General features: G+C 41.3%; 1 protein-coding gene across 1 annotated transcript in view; it reads right to left on the bottom strand.

The window, feature by feature from the left end:
• cacna1ab (calcium channel, voltage-dependent, P/Q type, alpha 1A subunit, b) overlaps positions 1 to 10,523 on the bottom strand; it is a 158,182-nt gene extending 147,659 nt beyond the window's left edge. The window contains 3 exon segments of the mRNA XM_019360310.2: positions 8,394 to 8,565; positions 8,568 to 8,601; positions 8,604 to 10,523. Of these exon segments, the coding sequence (XP_019215855.2) occupies positions 8,394 to 8,565; positions 8,568 to 8,601; positions 8,604 to 8,690 (293 nt within the window). The 5' untranslated portion in view covers positions 8,691 to 10,523.
• Positions 10,524 to 17,225: the final 6,702 nt, after the last annotated feature.

Raw genomic sequence — 17,225 nt, 5'->3', positions numbered from 1 at the left:
CTTCAACCCAACTTCACTTCTGCTTTTTCTTTTTTAATATTAGATTTAAACCGTCCCATCACCCATTTGTTAGTGACAAAGTAGGACCAGACTAAAGCATTTCTTGTTATTTTGTCTTTCTGACTCCAATAGAAGCCATAAATTACAAAGTGATAAATATGTTATCATAAATAAAAAATGTAAATAGCAATTGAGATAGTTAACTCAGAAACTCATGGCATGGATAGTGATGGCTTGGTTAAAGGGAACCTAGGCTGTTCTCTTATACTTAGTTGCTCCTTGCTGACTATTAGAAAGAATGTAACTTTAAAGGTACAGTCAGTCCTTTTTTGAGTTCATTTAATAGAAAAAAAGCATAGTGTAACAAATATACATTGATTAGTGTGTAATTATATTTTCCAACAAATGGATGTGTTCTCTTGGAATTAATCCATTAAAAATACGTATGAGTGGATGCCGGGTTCTGGAAGTCGGCATACTGCCCTGCCATCTCAGATACAGTGGCCATGAAGGACATCACTGACTGATCACATAGCCTGTATGCCAAAGGCAGAGGACAAGAAACTCATAGGTGTTTGCGTGCAGAGGCAAATTTTATCATCCAAGAAGGGGTCCCCTTCACCGAAGCAGTGACAAAATGACTGGTATCTTAATAAAATGTTATCCTCCGTATTCTCACGTCAAGCCTCATCTCCTCAATTGATGTCATTGCTCTAACACATGCAAATGTGCACAAACATGTATTTATTCCTGACTGTCAGCAAGTTAAACAGCTGACAATGAGCTGGCTAAATAACAACAGCTGGTTATAAGATAACATTATGGCAGCTAACATTAGGCTTCAGTGTTCTACAAATCACACTTTCCCTCTAATGAAAAGCTTGATTATATTCAAATATTATGTGAGAATTCATTCTCTAAATGTCCGAGTCACACAATGTTACAGCCACTTCAAAGAAAGTTTCACTAGCACTGGCTAACAGCAGATAATAGAGGCTAACATCAGCTATCACAGGTTAAGGGCGGCTAACACAGGCTATTAGCGGCTAACATAAGCTAACAGAGGCTAACAGTGGCAAAAACAGCAGCACTTACCCACAGAAAAGTTGAGCATGTCCTCAAAAACTCACCACAGTGTTGCTGTCATCGCATAGAAGTGAGATTCACTGACTCATTGACTCTTTTTGGATTCCTTTGACAAAGTTTTATAGCCTCCTCCAGAGTAAATAGATGTCGATTCTTCTCACTGGGCATTGACACCTGAAGTAAGCAGTGGACTGACAGCACAGATAGCACCTAACTAGCAGATAACTGCCCAGAGTTTTTAGGTTTACTCAGCAGTAAAACATAGAATACCACAAAATACCTGTCTTTGATTTCTTGATTTAAGTGTTGACATTATAAAAATCTGGTAAAAATATGTTGTGTATATATTTATTTTCTTTAAGAAACACATTAGATGTCTGTGGACATTATAGAATACAGTCTACATTTAATATTTTCTCTCTCTCTAGTGTGACTAAAACATTTTTGTCCTACAGCAACTACCGTCGTTAGGACCATGAACTTGAATTGGGATGGGTAAGAAAACAATTCAGTTGAGTTTAATTTACTGACATCAAGAAATGAAATTTTACACGCTGTAACTTCTACACTGGCTTCACTTTTTTAGACCCAGAAACCACATCCATCTTTTCTAAACAGTTTAAGGAGTTCTTAACAATACTGTTAATCCTGCCCATGATGTTGGTTAGCTAATTATTAGCTCTCCTATGGCATTTATTGGACAGATCACTTGTCAACAGAGAAACTCCTGTTTTGTGTCATGATGCCAAACAAACCAGTCACCTTAGTAAGGGTACTGATTAAAAATAATGAAATGACACAGATGGAAACAAAAAACCACCCTGCACATATAAAACCATTGGATCTGACGAGATGGATCTATGGGGATGCTGTCTCCAGTGACTCCCCCAAATGATTAAATGAAAGGACAGAAATGCCATATTTGCATCATGTTTCCCGCAGAGTTTTGGTTTGTTTACTGGCACTATTAGATTACATCATCTTGTAGCGCCCTCTTTGTCTGCGGCGCTTTAACGACAGCGCACAAGAGAATTCACAACACCGATTGTTTTTTCTTGATGTGATGCCCAGCTCCTGAAGATGCATTCATTTGCATTTAATTTTTCCTGTTAAACACAAATTCTGTTAAGTCTGTTCTACATTTGGGTCAAAAACTTCTGACACTTCTATGTATTTTTGTACACTCTGGTGATATTGACCCTACATTAAACTAAATTAGACTCAGAGTGACAGCTGTGTAAAGATAAAATGGGAAAGAAAAGGCAAAAAAGAGAGAAGATGGAGGACAGAAGATTTAAAACTGGATTTCAGGCAGAGAAGTGCAGCGGAGAAGAGGAGATGAAAGGAGTGTGGAGAGAGAGAGAGGGAGGGAGGGCAAGAGGGAATGGGGAAATGCAGGCGAAGGAAAGGGAGGGAGGTATAATGAAGTCCTCTGGGTCTCTGGTGGAAGAAGCCACAGTGCCTGCCAGCCAACACAGCCTGGCTCTGTACAGATGGCGGCATGCTGGGATATGCTCACTGCACTTTTAAATCAGGAAGTGGATGTTCTTTGCATTCGAAAATGTTTTCCAATGGAAAAAAAAAATCAACTGATATACAGTAAAAAACAGACAAAGATGCTTCCACATGGTGCATATTTGGACAGAAAACTCAAATGAGTATGTTTATTTGGCACACTTGAGCAGGTGAAAGTGCACTGAAATTGACGCCATGAGTAATTTGTGCACTGTTACCTACGCACAGTTAAGTTACCTCTAGTGAAAATGTGAATAAGTGCATATAAAATGTACTGCTGTCATCACCCTTGAATGGGACAGGACACTGTAAGGTGGTAAATTAGAAATGTAGGTAAGTAGCTCATTAGTGAAACTTAACGATGGGCTGAAGTGTTTCTGTGTGAAAAGGACTGAAGTCTTTTTCACACTCCCTATGAAATAAATCATTAAAAATTGGCCGCTGGAATTGATAAATGTGATCTCATTTGCTGATAGCTTCACATGGGTCAAAACAAATTTTCACTTAATGTTGTATTTCTATTTTTAGAGACTTAAATATGGAAAGACTATTGTTTCTCACTCTTTCAGGTACAGAAAAGCATCCTTGGCAGATGTGGGAACCGCGGACAAATGTCTGTAAAGAGTCTGTATTGTTTTTAACACTTGGTTTCACTCCACTACAAGAAGTTCTTTGTATGTTATGACTTCTGTCTTGTTCACAACAGAGGCTTAGCCAAAGGACCAAAAAACGTCAGCCCTTCTTGCCAGCTGTTCCACATATTTTTGATGCTGCCCCCTGGTGACAAGATGCAGTCATCTGCAAAGCTTTGAGTCGCAACTACATCTTTGCTGAGTTACTAAAAAAATCAAAAATTACATTGAGATTACATAACCCTAACTCTGATATTTAACATTCTTTATAAAACTAAACCACCCATGTGGGATTCATTACTGAAAACCTTGAATCCTTGAATTATAGTCCTTTTGTCTGTAACACTACACCTCCATCATAGCATCCATATAACATCTTTGAGGAATAAAAATGTTACACTTAGATGGAAAACAAAGCTTCAGTTGACTGGAGAGGAACTGTGAAAGACAGAGTTACTTTAGAAAGTAAAGTATACATTTATATACCAAAACTGGAATAAACGCTAAGAGCATACAGACACATCCTATGAAGTTGGAAATGTATTAAATCCCTATATCTAACAAACAATCTACCAATGATTCAAGTGACTTTAGCTTTTACAACTTAAAATAAATTCTACAATCAGTGAAATAACCTCACAATTGTTCATGCTAAAGAAAGTCATATGTTTTTTTTAATTATGGTTGTATTTTAAAAACTAACTTATCTATTGTGCTGATTCTTGTGGGGAAACCAATACAGTCTGATTTTTCCTACGAGGTTGGTTCCATGTCACCACACTGAGTCCTGAGTCCTGTGGTGCTGCCCCCATTCATGGTGCCTGGACATTAACTGTTATTACTAAAAGCTGTATTTTGAATCCTTTGCTTATCATTTGTTCCCTCTGTTTCTAAATGTACATTTTAACAATTTTTAAGACAGAGTGAAACTTTATTGCCCATTATCCTGGACATGATTCCCATGTTCATTTCACAGTAACACCATTAAAAATGCCTTATTTAATGGTAAAAACATTTTCCACTTGAAAACAGCACACATTAGGTGAAACAAAGGCTGTAAAGTGAGAGCAAACTCAGCTATTTTTGTAGGATGATGGATTTCCTAAAAAAATAAAATGTTTTCATTCCAGCAGAACAGCCAAAACATTTTGGCAGAAATATGAAGAACCTTTATGAAGGCACTCTGCCAAAACACAGCATTTCCTCTCTCGTCTAATAAATCTAAACCTATCTCCCCCCTCACCCTCTGAACACGCACCGCTCTTCACTGGGTATCTTATATGTCTTTTTATTTTCACTAATTGCTTAGTGTGAGACCAGATTATAGGAAACGTACACAACATTAAAACTAACTGGTGAAGGGAGCGTTACTGATCATCATCTCATCAGATTCTTTTTTTAACAGATTCTAACTTGGCTAATTTTAGACTCTAATAAAAAAGACAGCTCTTTCACCATTTCTGTTGCAGAATATTAGTGATCAGACTTTTTTGAAAGCATAAAAGCACGATAATAAAACTTGCGCGCAGACAGACACACACAGACACCACACACACCACCGCCATCACTACCACAAATGAATTGTTTCTCTCATACAGGCACATTCTCATGTGACCTGGCTCTCACATCATTTACCTACTAAAAATAGACTAGCTCAGGGAGTAAAGCCCTGTGAGAGTAGTTACTCTGTATTCTCTCAGTTAGTATGAAAATTACTATTTCCTTTCTTTCTTTCTTTTAAATGAGCTAAAACACTCATTCTCCTCTAATAGTTACAATCATGCTGTAAAAAGTACTGCAAAAACTATTAACAACAACACTAAAAACTAGATGGAAGAATTCCCATAAGGGATGTCATACTCTAAGCTCACCATAAAAGACCTGTGGTGTTAGGGGCAAGGTAGGTGATGTGTTTGGGGTAAGTCACCCTTTCTCACCATCAGCCAGCCTCTTTGACTAAATATGACACTTGATGTAATTTCTCCACGCAAACTGTCTTTCCATCAAAGCATTTAATACAAACTAGGAGGGAACTTTATGCTGTTATGGTAAGGCTTATTCATTACAGGGGCTGAAACTAATGTTTTTTTTCCCCATGGATTGATTTGCGAAGTGGTTCCCAAGCTTGTGGGCTGAATACAAATGAATCGTGGTTCTGCATCGCTACTAAGGCATGGACGAGTTTGGAAAAGAAATAGCAGGTAAAGGTAGTGACCACAAAAAATAATTACAACAAAAAAGAAACCACAAACAGAACAGACCAAAATTCAGCGTGTTCCTTAACATCAGAGCCTGACTGACGTATCGATAGGCTGATGTTACTTTTAGCTATGTGCCGAGTCTTGATGTTGCATATAGTTTATCTGCAACATCCCTGTTGGCAACGTGATTTTGGAACATCATAAACAGCAAGAGAGTGTAAACGGGAACATAAATATGTACGTATAACAAATGTTAGAGGAATCTGGTTATGATTCGTGTGTCTGAAAGAAAAAAAATAGCAGACAATATTTCAGAATATTGGCTTTTAAAACCACCAAATATTGGTGTAAGTCTTAAAATTCCTATATAGGTTGAATTCTACTCAAAATTTTAACAACTGACTATGAGAAAGCAAATAAGTTAAAAAAAAAAAAAACATCTTTCACAACGAGTTTTTGTACTGATTGATATTGCCCCGCCCACCCGGGCGGGGCAATATCAAAAAATCTAGAGGAGTTAGTAAGAAAAGGATGTGCCTGCAAGTGAGTTTATGGAAGTTGGGATCAGAGGATTGAAAATAACCTCATTTCTGAGTGAGAACTCTGCAGGAGAGGTTTCAGAACCACTGAATTAACCAACCAACCAACCATTTTATTTGGTCTCTATAATGTTAATATAGTGAAAAAAAATTAATTCTGCATAAAAGCATAACAAATGTTATAAAAATGTTACATAAAAGCTTCTAAAACATTCCCGTGCCTTCTGTCTAAACTGCATTTTACACTTGGAGTGAAGCAACTGCCGAAACTCCAACTATACCTCTTCAAAAACTGGTGAATGGCAGATTTGCAGATCTTGCTTCCAACTAAAAGTGACTAACAGCAAAGTGAGAAACAACAGAGGAGTTGAAAAAAAGATTCGCTCAAATGAACCCTGTGTCTAAGCTGTTTCAGTGCAGGACTACTGGACAGGTTTGAGCCATAACTTATGCATCTGTATGGATTAGTGGTCTACATCCCATATAATTACTAAATCACTGATTCTAATACGATTTGGGATCTTTGTTGAATGTCCTATTCACTTCCGCAGTGCTTTATCAAATAAAGGCAAAAGCCTTGGCAGTTTAATTAATCAGCTGATCTCCAAGATGTTTTTATATGTATTGTTAAATTTCTTTTATGATTTTATGATTTGAATATGGAATTTAGGCAGCTGGTCTAAGTAACAACATACTTAAAACTAGTGCTATGAACAATACAAACATGCAAAGAGCCCCCCCCCATATTAGCTAACATTGTTTTTAAATAATTTATTGTTTTACTAAGAAAACAACTAATGAATAAGAAAATTAAGCCTCTCCAGGTTAGAAAGAAAATAGTATAGTGAGTCAGCCTGGATGCGTGTTTCTATTTTCTGTCTTTAAAAACTATTGCAGCTGCTGAAAATGCTGTATCGTGACGTCACTGCTGCTATATCAGTTTCGATTTAAAGGAGCTCCATTTTGCTAATTGTTATTCTTTGACTTGAGTAGCTCTGCATGAGTCACAGTTTAAAAATAGTCCTTATTTATGTTATACTAGGCCTTCCTGCAGCCCCTCAGTTCAGCTCTGTCTGAAACAAGCGCTTTTAGCTCAGTTTCCCACTCCCCTCACAGCTGATTCATTTATTTATTTTTGCTCTGGTCGGTTGGCCCCTGCAACACTAAGATGTGAACAGCAGGTGGGCGGGGCTTAGTAACAGCCAGAGGTGTTAGATTAGAGATGCTCTGCTCTCCCTGACATCAAAAAGGGCCAAGAGTGCAAAGACCGTCCGAAACTTGAGGTTTTGGCTCATAGAGAATATTTGCACATGTGCCGATCACATTGCCTGAAGCTATCCACCGTTATTACAGCATCCATCCATCCATCCATCCACTTTCTGAACCGCTTATCCAACTAACATGAGCTAGGCTATACTCTGGACATGCTGCTAGTGCTGATATCTTTACCCCTATAGGAAAAATATATGTAAGAAATAAGAAAAAGCATAGCTGGCCCACTTCAAAAAGACTCAGTCCACTTATTTCCTGTCAGTTACCTAAAAAGTCTCAAACTTGTACTGTATGCTTCATCTCCTTTCTTTTTTTATACACAAGATATAATAGTGGGCTGCATGAGAGTGTTCCAACAGTAGCAGACCGACCTGTCCTGACAATTACAGCTTTTTCCTATGCTGTCCTGTTGGATGAGCCATAGGCCACCCATATATGGTCAATAGTAATTAGAGAGGGAGAGTAGGAGAGAGTCATTTCCTCTCCCTTCTGGTTGCATGGTGCTTAAGCCTTCAAAATGCTGACATCAGCACTCAGCTCTGACTACAACGACCGAAAACACGCACGCACACACACACACACACACACACACACACACACACACACACACACACACACACACACACAGTTCAGTTCAGTAACAGGTTTGAGCTAAATGCTCTATTCAAGATGCATCTTAATCAGCAGCAGCATCAACATGATTGCGACTGCCGGTGTCATGACAACCGCCATCATCATCAACATCATCTTTCATTCCATCAGTGGACTCAGATAAGCCTGCGGCCAGCAGGGTTAGGAAACAGCAGCGATTGCGAAAAGAGAGAACGAGATGGAATCATGTGTTCTGTGAAGTACCGCAAAACACACACCGCACACACTGGAGACCAACACAGCATGTAACACTTCACAGTACTGCAAAGAGAAAACGGAAACCATCACATATTACACTCACACTCACACACACACTGTATATCGTACTGCAAATCACCACACCGGCTCTGGCGTCCATCCTCCATTGGCTAGTTCAGCACCAATCCACTCCACACCACACTAGGCCACACCTAGCCAGTCACTCCAACACACCACACCACACAACATAACAGCGGCGATACCTTGGCAGTCTGCTTGGCATTGCTATGAAAGGATATGGCCATTCGGTGATCTTTTTGGCGTACTTCCTCACCACGTTGTCTTCGCTGAAGAGGAAGAGGGAGCGGTTGACCGTTAGGCAGCTCTGCCGGACGGGTATGGGGTTGTACAGGGCCATGGTCCGGGCTCTCTGGGCCATCGACTGCTTGTACATCCGCTGCGCTCCGGGGGGCCCCCTTGCCTGCTGCCGCCACGGCCGGGGCCCCTTGTCCGCCGGCACCCCCGCCACCACCGCCACCACCACCTCCTCCTCCTCCTCCATACCTGTTGGGTAGCTCGTCTCCAAAACGCGCCATTCTGCAGACACCAAACGCCAGAGGTTAGGAAGGTGTTGGGGGGGAACCTCAGAGTGACACCTCCACATGCCACCACCCCATCAGCCTCGGCTCCAAACACACATGCAGAATGGAGTTGGGCTTTCTCTGGCTTATCTCGAGTCTCTCTTCTCCTTCTATCTCTGTCTCCTTCCAAGATCTTCAGCGCCGAGAAGATACCTCCATTTGTGATTGGAGAGGGAGGGAGGAGGGGGAGGAGGAGGAGGAGAGGGGAGGGTGAAGAGGAGAGGGAGAGCGCACGGTGTCTGTGATCGTGTGTTTGGAATATGAATGGGAAACGGAGGGATGTATTTCTGGAATTTCTGGAAAATCAGTTCTCTTGTAGAAAAAGAAAAAAAAACTGATTGGTTTTAAGTGGTGGCCAGAAATTTGTCAGAAAAAAAAGGGAAAATCTTGTCACACAATCGGCGTTTTTCCCTCTTTAGATAAGTAAGACATTCCGTTTTTTGTTGATGTTGTTTTTTGTTTGTTTGTTTGTGTGTGTTTATTTTTATTTATTTATTATGGTTAGGAAAACCCTCTCCAAGAGCGAATCGCTTCTTGCATTTCATCGGGCAAACAAAACACCGATCATCCTAGAATAACGCCATAAAGATGCATAGCTGTGCGTTTGAGTAAATATTGCGATCATCTCTACTAAGTAGGCTATCCTAGTTTGAGACTGCGTCTTTCCCCCCCTCTCTCACCAGCCTAGTGCATCTTGACAGGATCTGCAGTTGTCTTCCCCCCACCTTCCCAAGTCCTCCTCCACCTCTTTTTTTCCCCGGCGGTGATAAAAATAGAAATAGATACGAATGAAATTTTTAATAATTCATTTAATTTTGTGCCATAGATCTGCAACGTTTGATATGTCGCGGCTGAAAGTCCCACTGCAGCCTCTTACTGCCACCACACTGCTGCTCGAGTTACACGCAAACGCCAGCCGAGGGGGGCTTCCCCAAAATCCGAGCCTGGTGACATTTGTTGATATTTGGTGATGGACGGTGCGGCATCCCTCCTCCCCCTCCTCCTCCGTCTTCTTCTTCTCCCCCCTCCTCCTCACCGCCAAGGCGTCGGTCGCCGATTTTGGGCGTGATTGCACGCACTTGGAGACGCAAAAAAAAATAAAAAATAAAAATAAATATATATATAAAAAAACGTTTTTAAAGTACACCGGTCCTCAGACTGCCAATTTATGTCTTTTCCCTGCGCTTCGCTTCCGAAAATAAAAAGAGTTGATGAAATTAAAAGAAAAAAATAGTGTCCACAGCAATCATCTATAATCCAGTGTCGGTAGAACAAGAATCCCGGGCGAAAGGGATCCGGAGGAGCAGAAAAAGAGCGCTGGGGGAGGCAGCATCATCACCATCATCAATTCTTGGTCTGAAAACACGACGGTGGCGTTGCAGGTGTTCTGTAGCTGCAGCTCGCATCTTCTCCTCCGCCACCGGGCAGAAACTGTGTAAGATCCCCGCCCAGCAGCATCGCCCTCGAGGCTCCTCGAACCACAGAGAAGCGGCCAGCCCCGCAGAGCCAGAGCCCAGCGTCTCTTCTCTCTCTCTCTCTCTCTCTCTCTCTCTCTCTAGGGGTCTCTCCCTATCGTTCTATTTTTATTTTTATTTTTACTTCTTTCCTCCCTCGACCCCCAAGGGGGACGTGAGCCAACGCGCAGTGGGTCCGGAGGCTGTATTTCCGTGGAGAGCAGTCGTGGAAACGAAGAAACACGACCAGCCGAGCGCTTCAGTGGCTCTCCTGAGTTCAGTCAGCCGTCGGTGTTTAGCCGCGCGCTGAGCATCTGATCAGTCAAACGGGAACCGAGCGCCGCGCGCATATCGGTGGCCAAGCCTTGCAGCGCACGACGCACGGCGCCTCCCCGGAGCCTCCCCCTCTCCAGCCCACTCCCCATAGCGCACGACGGAGATGTACGGGCGACACTTTTAGGTACGGCATCTCTCGCCTTAACTTTCAGCACAGTGGGTGAAAAACTTTACGTGTGTGAAGATAAAATCAGGAAGGCCAAAATAAGCCAGGTTTCTGGAAGACTGATTTCCCACGGGCTTATACACACGATAATCATGAAACCACCGATGTTAGGATCACTGGACTTTACACATGCGGAAGGCTTCTATTGTCAGTAGCCAAGTGTCAAAAGCACCAACGGCGCAGTCCAATTCGCCTCGTTCACTGTTTACTCAAACCCACCCGGCTGAGCACAAGGTTTTGCCATGGGCACAGAGGAGCTTGAGGCATATACAAGGAATTTATCTCCAGACAATTTCAGTCTAGCCTTCCAGCAAATAAAAGTAGGAGTCTTTCAGTATGTACAAGGATGATTATTATTTATTTTATTATCAAAAAAATTCTTATGCAACTACTTTTACCCCCCCCCCCCCCATCCAACTGTACAAACAGTTATGTAATCCTGTACTAAGCCAAGTCTAACAATACATTTAAACTCAAATGGACTTCCGCGGACAACAACAACAACCAAAAAATCTACCGTCTACCGTGATTATGCTTTTTGCGGGCATAAAACCTCTCATGTTAATTGCCAGGGGGAGAGCTGGGAATTTAGTGTTTGCTTTTTGTGAACGTACGGTTATTTTAAGGACAATTTGAAAGAGTTTTTTATCTCCCTTCAATCCTCCCTTCCTCCAGGCCGTCTGTCAGTCTGGCTCTGGCATCTGAGTTGTCTTTGAAGCGATTCAGCAATCTGTTTGCTTGGGCTAAACCAACCAAGCTGTCACCCCTCCAGAGCAGGAAAAAAAAAAGAAATTCCATTCAAAGTAATTTTTAAAGGTATTTTTTATTTATAGGTCTGTAAAGAAAATAAGATGTTTGGTCACTTAAGCACTTTGATGCTATCCTTGGTCCTGAAATAGGCACTGACACGCTTCCAAAGGCCTATTGGCGCTGTCCAAAGTGCTGAAACAATAGTACAAAGCACCAGACTCCAACCCAACTCCTTTGGAAGGAGATTACTGCTCAGGGTGGGTTAGTTACTGTACCTGCTGCCATCTGTTAAATACTGAGAACTATTTGCAAGTTCTGCTTGCTGTTTGTCTCCTCTACCAGCTTCTTTGGCAGGTAACCACCCATCATTAGGAGGTCTGAATCTCTTCTAAAAACAAACAAAACAACAACAACAAAAAACAAACAAACAAACAAAAAAACAGTCCGCGCAGAACTGAAAGTGGGCCATATGGTGTATTTTGGGGAAGATTCTGAAGGCAAACGGTGAAAGACAAAGCCAAAAAAGTCTCACCAAACTTCAGGAAAACAGTGGAGTTTAATTTTCTCCCGTGTGTGCAAATGCAGGACTGGTCATCATATGAAAATTGCACGCAAGGAACTGAGTGTCAGCACTCTGGCGTGAGTTGGAGATTTTCACAGACTGGTGATATTAGGTAAGAAAAACTAGAAATAGCCAATTATGTTATCGAGAAAGGCAGAAATGATTGGTGCTACAGTTTAATGCAGGCATGTTCTAATCAAATGGAAACACTGCGAAACATAAAGTAAAAAGAGGAGCAGCGAGTCGGTGGATTTGTTCAGCCGTTTACAGGAAAGTATGGATCAGACAAAAATAAATCTCGTGAATAAATAAAATGCTACAAATAATAATCTTTAGGGACTATGATAAAAACGACCCCAAATGAGTTTTAAGTTATTTATATTACTTCTAGCTTGATTGCAGTCTTACCCTGAGGTCATATAATGTATGTACACGCCACCAGCTGTAGGCTCCGAGTTATGCTAGTATTTCCAAGATGCCTTTTCAACGTCACAATGTCTGCATGACCGGATTTGCTCGTCATCTGCTTCCCGCAGACTGGAGGCTACTAACAGCGAGAGAGAGTGTGTCGGGAAGAGGTGGGTGGCGGTGGAGAAATGCTCGGGTGGGGTTGGGGCTGGTGGACAAGCCTGGCTGTGATTTTGCGAAATCACGGAAACAACGCCGTGGGTCAGATGACACATGACACGCTGGCCTATCACTTATTCATGATGAGGACAGACGGAGCGGAAGGTTACGGCTGGACACTTTTAAAAAAAAAAATCTTTCTGCACCCTGGCATGCCTCGGTTATTGCTGCTGCTGCTGCATGGGCATACAGCCTTTCCAGACTGTACTCCTCCAAGTGTGTGTGTGTGTGGGTGAGTGAGTGTGTACGCGCTGCTGAGGGAGTCGTGCTGAGGCCCTGATGCGCAGCATTGTCATTCAGGTAGCGTTCACACAGGCTACCCCCGCAGGAAGCCCTGGCACCTCCCCCTTGAAATGACGACCCCCCACCCCCATCTCACTCTCTACCTCCCCCCCCCCGTTCTTTCATCTCACTCAGCAGGCCAAGGCAACAGAGCTGTGTGAGAAGAAGTAGAGAGAAAACAACAGCGAGGGATCAGGGCCCGTTCAAGTTCGGATCAGAAAAAATGAAAACAGAGTATAATTAACTGAGACCGCGGGCAGCGAGACTTTTACACTAAAATTAGATTTACTTTGGAGCAGACATCGTGACAACTTGTCCGAGTGAGGTAGGCCTACTTGAGAAAAAAAAACAATTCTGCTTTATAAATGATTCATTGTATTCAGCTGAATCTGAAGATGAAGTGGTTCTCTTGAATGCAGACTGGAATTTTCATTCTCAATGATGGCAATCCAGAGAGGCTGGACTGAAAAGATTCCTCCATCATTGACAAAAGTAAAAGTTGAGTGTCAGGCCTCCAGAGCCAGCAGCAGTTCATTCTATTCATTGACTGCTGTAGCTCCAGGTGTAGTCACGTGGTAAAATATAAATAAAAACAGAATGCAATGATGTGCCAATCTCATGAACCCATATTTTATTCACAATCAAACATAGAAATCATATTAAAAACAGAATCGTGTCAGCTTTTATAATATGACATATTTCTTCTCCTTTGGCTGCTTGAGTTGCAGGTCATCACAGTGGATCCAACCCTCCGCATATCTTTCTTCACTGCATCCATCAACCTGCTCTGAGGTCTTCCTCTTTTTTAGCTCCTGCCTGGCAGCTCCTTCTTCAACGTCCTTTGTCTGATATATCCACTGTCCGTCCTCTACACATGTCCAAACATCTCAATTCTGCCTCACTGACTTCTCGTCCATGATGTCTATAGTATCTTTAACAGTGCCAGCTCTGTTTCCTGTCTTTTTGTCAGTGCCACTGTCAAATTATAATTATAATATATAATTTCAAATTATATATCATAGCAGGTCTCACTGCTATCCCGTAACTCTGCTCTTCCCCTCTCCTATGCACTGTTTGTTACTTTGGATGGTCAGTTAAATTAATATCTTCACTATCTCTTCTTTTTGCATGATCACCTTTTCGTCTGTCTCGCTCTCAGTCACACACGTACTGTTTGTCATTCCTCTTCTCTTCAGAGCATACCTCCACCTCTACAGACTCTGCTCCACCCTCTGCAGATCACGATACCTTCTGCAAAAATCATAGTCCACAGAGAATGCTGCCTGACCTCATCTGTCAGCCTATCCACACCTCACCAATCTCTCGCTGACCTCATACATGTCCTGCACCACTCTCACATACTTCTCTGCCTCTCCTGACTTCCTCATACAGTACCCACTTCTCTCGGCACCCTGTCATCTACTTTCTCTAGATCCACAAAAACACTGTTTTTTTTCATCTTCTCCTCTGTACTACTCCATCAACACTCCCAAAGCAAAAATCACATACAGTTCTCTTTCACAGCATGAACCCATACTGCTGTTCACTGATCGTCACCTCTCTTCTTTCTTCTTGGTGAACCTCTGCTTATCTTTACTTCTGAGAAACTCTGCCTCTCCGAGAGACTCTTTTTCATTCCCAGCTAATAGTTTTATTATTATTATTATTATTTTTAAATAAAATATGTCTGTTTAAGCATCTGATATGTTTTCTGTGTTCTATTGTGAATAAAACACGGATTTGTGAGCGCTGTAGGAGATTTCTAACTTTTTTTGGAATAGGAATTTGATATCACTTCCAAAGAGCACCTCAAATAAAACTATTTTGAATGCAGGAAGCACTCCTACTCACATGCTTTTTTCCCCCAGCATTGCTCAGTGTTAAAAGAGTCTAGTTGCTAAACTGGCCAGCCTGCAGTCCAAACTTGCCAGGCAATGAAAAAAAAAAGGTTCCAAACTGAACAGGAAAAATTTTATCACCCACAAAAATGTGAGAACGTTTACTTTTAAAAATTAAAGCAAAGCCTGTAAATGAATTCAGCTGCTTTGAGCTGTCATATGCAGTAACATGCCTCATATATAGCCATCATCTACTGGTGGTCCATTTAAATGATTGTTTTTTAAAGTATAGTAAATTATTAGATTATTAATTTTTTTTTCCATAGTATCATAACTTTGGTTTCCAAACATAGATTGAATGACAAAAACCTCAAAGCAGCTCTTATCCTAGCACCTCATTTATGATTGTGACTCGAAACCTCCAGTTGTGAGTGCGCTGTTATGGGACCATCAGGCAGGCTGGTGATAAAAACAACCTGCACAATCAGCAAACCTCTGCCCTGGATACTGAAAGCTTTGAAAAATGAAGCAACATTTACAGAGAAAAGAGAAACCAGAAGTGACAATGGGGTCTCTAACCAGCAAGAATGTAGGTTTAGTTTGATCATTTATTGTGTGTATTTGTGAACTCAGAGTACCATCCCAGCACACGATAAAGGGCTAAGAAACCTACTCTGTCACACACAGACACCCATCCACATATGAAAGCAGTTATTGGTATCATTTCTAATAATCCTTCTTTGACCTTTAACTGATAATCTGCATGTGTTCACCCACTGGAGGAGATCCTGAAATAGAATAGTCCTGAAGTAAACTTTGGCTTTTTACTCTGGCAGGAAACCTGAAACACAGTTAAAACTGGTGTGCTGTGAAAAGCTTCTGAAATGCTATCAAATATGGCATGTACTTCTGGAATTAAAGATCTACTCGATTAGGGGTATCATGTAGATGGGAAACAACAGGGTTGGGTTATTACCTTGTTTTTCAAATATCCTGTTTTAGATAATAAGCAAACTTTTAAAAAGAAATAATTACAGCACAAAAAGCCTGTTTATTTTGCTTCCTACTGTATAGTAGCCGTGCAGCACTTAAATTATCAACAAAGACTGAGACCAGCATCAGAACTTTGAGAAAGTTTAGTACATCGGGAACCACATATTTCTTATAGGATGTGGTGGAGACCAAAAACAGAGATAAAACAGGATGATAACTCAGAGCAGTACAGTTGTTTTGTTGCAAACTTGCATGTCTGCATGTCAGGAAGCAACAAAAGGGATTCTTCCGCACTGATTTTGTTCTGCTGACTTAACCATGGATGGACACACACACACACACACACACACACATGCGGAAAACCAAACAGAACAAAAATGAAAAAGCTTCACACAAGGTGTCAGGTGATAAAGAGAAGCATTTTGTAACACCTGGTCACATGGTGCTACATAATTTAAGAGCCCGTGTGAGGACAGGGCAGCTCTCAGTGCTCTGGATTACTGTGAATGTGAAAGTGTGTGTGCATGAAAGAAAGAATGGTGATTGCGCGTGTGTGTGCATGTATGTGTGTGTATGTGTGTGTGGCGTTGGTAGAGGCTTCTGCAGAAAGATAGGCAGAGAAAGATATAGAGAGCTGATGTAGCGTCCAAGCTAATTAGATGATTGCTCTTTTTTTTGGCTCATTCTCATGGCGACTCAACCTGTATTAACTGATTGGCTGGTTAATGGAAGTGAGGAGGAAGAGGAGTGTGCTAGTCTCAGCTAATGGGCCCGACTCTGGCGTGTGGAGTAAGCATTCCGGTCTAGGAATCAGCACTATGAGACAAGTACAAAGAAATAAAGGGAGGGAGGGAGTGAAAGCAGCAGAAAAGAGATGCCTGAGATCAGAAGGACCTGACTATGAACGGCGTTTTTTTACATTATATAATTAAATGCAGTGTAAAACAGACTTTGTATACCATCAGGACTAAACACGAGCATAATTCTACATTTTCTGCATCATTACCTGAATGCACATCAATTCCCATGTCGTTGTAAGGCATACAGTTTACACTAATGAGATTTTACATCATCAGTTCATTCAGTGCTATCATCAATGCGCAGCTCAGTATGTTTGCAAATATTCTCTCAGTTAAGAGAGAATAGTTCAGAATAAAGAAAGAATTACTGAAGTGAACATGAACCAGGCTTTGTGGTAATCATGGTGATCTAGCCACCTTTGTGATGTTAGGCTCAACATACCCGGCTAAGATGTTAATCACACTTTGCATTGCTTCCAAATGCAGGACAGGAGGCAATATACCAAAAAAATAATGATAACAAGATTCAGGTACTGCAAACACGTCTGAAGAGTAAAAAAAAAATAATATACAAATCCCAAAATTTACTTCATTTTCTTGCTGGCATGTATTTATTCTTATTACTTTGGTTGTTGTCAGTTAAAAATAATGTCTAGCATAGAAAATCAATACCAGTATCATT

The sequence above is a fragment of the Oreochromis niloticus genome, linkage group LG6, assembly GCF_001858045.2.
Source record: "Oreochromis niloticus isolate F11D_XX linkage group LG6, O_niloticus_UMD_NMBU, whole genome shotgun sequence".
In the NCBI taxonomy this organism is placed as follows: Eukaryota; Metazoa; Chordata; class Actinopteri; order Cichliformes; family Cichlidae; genus Oreochromis; species Oreochromis niloticus.
This window is presented reverse-complemented; position numbering and strand designations above follow the sequence as displayed.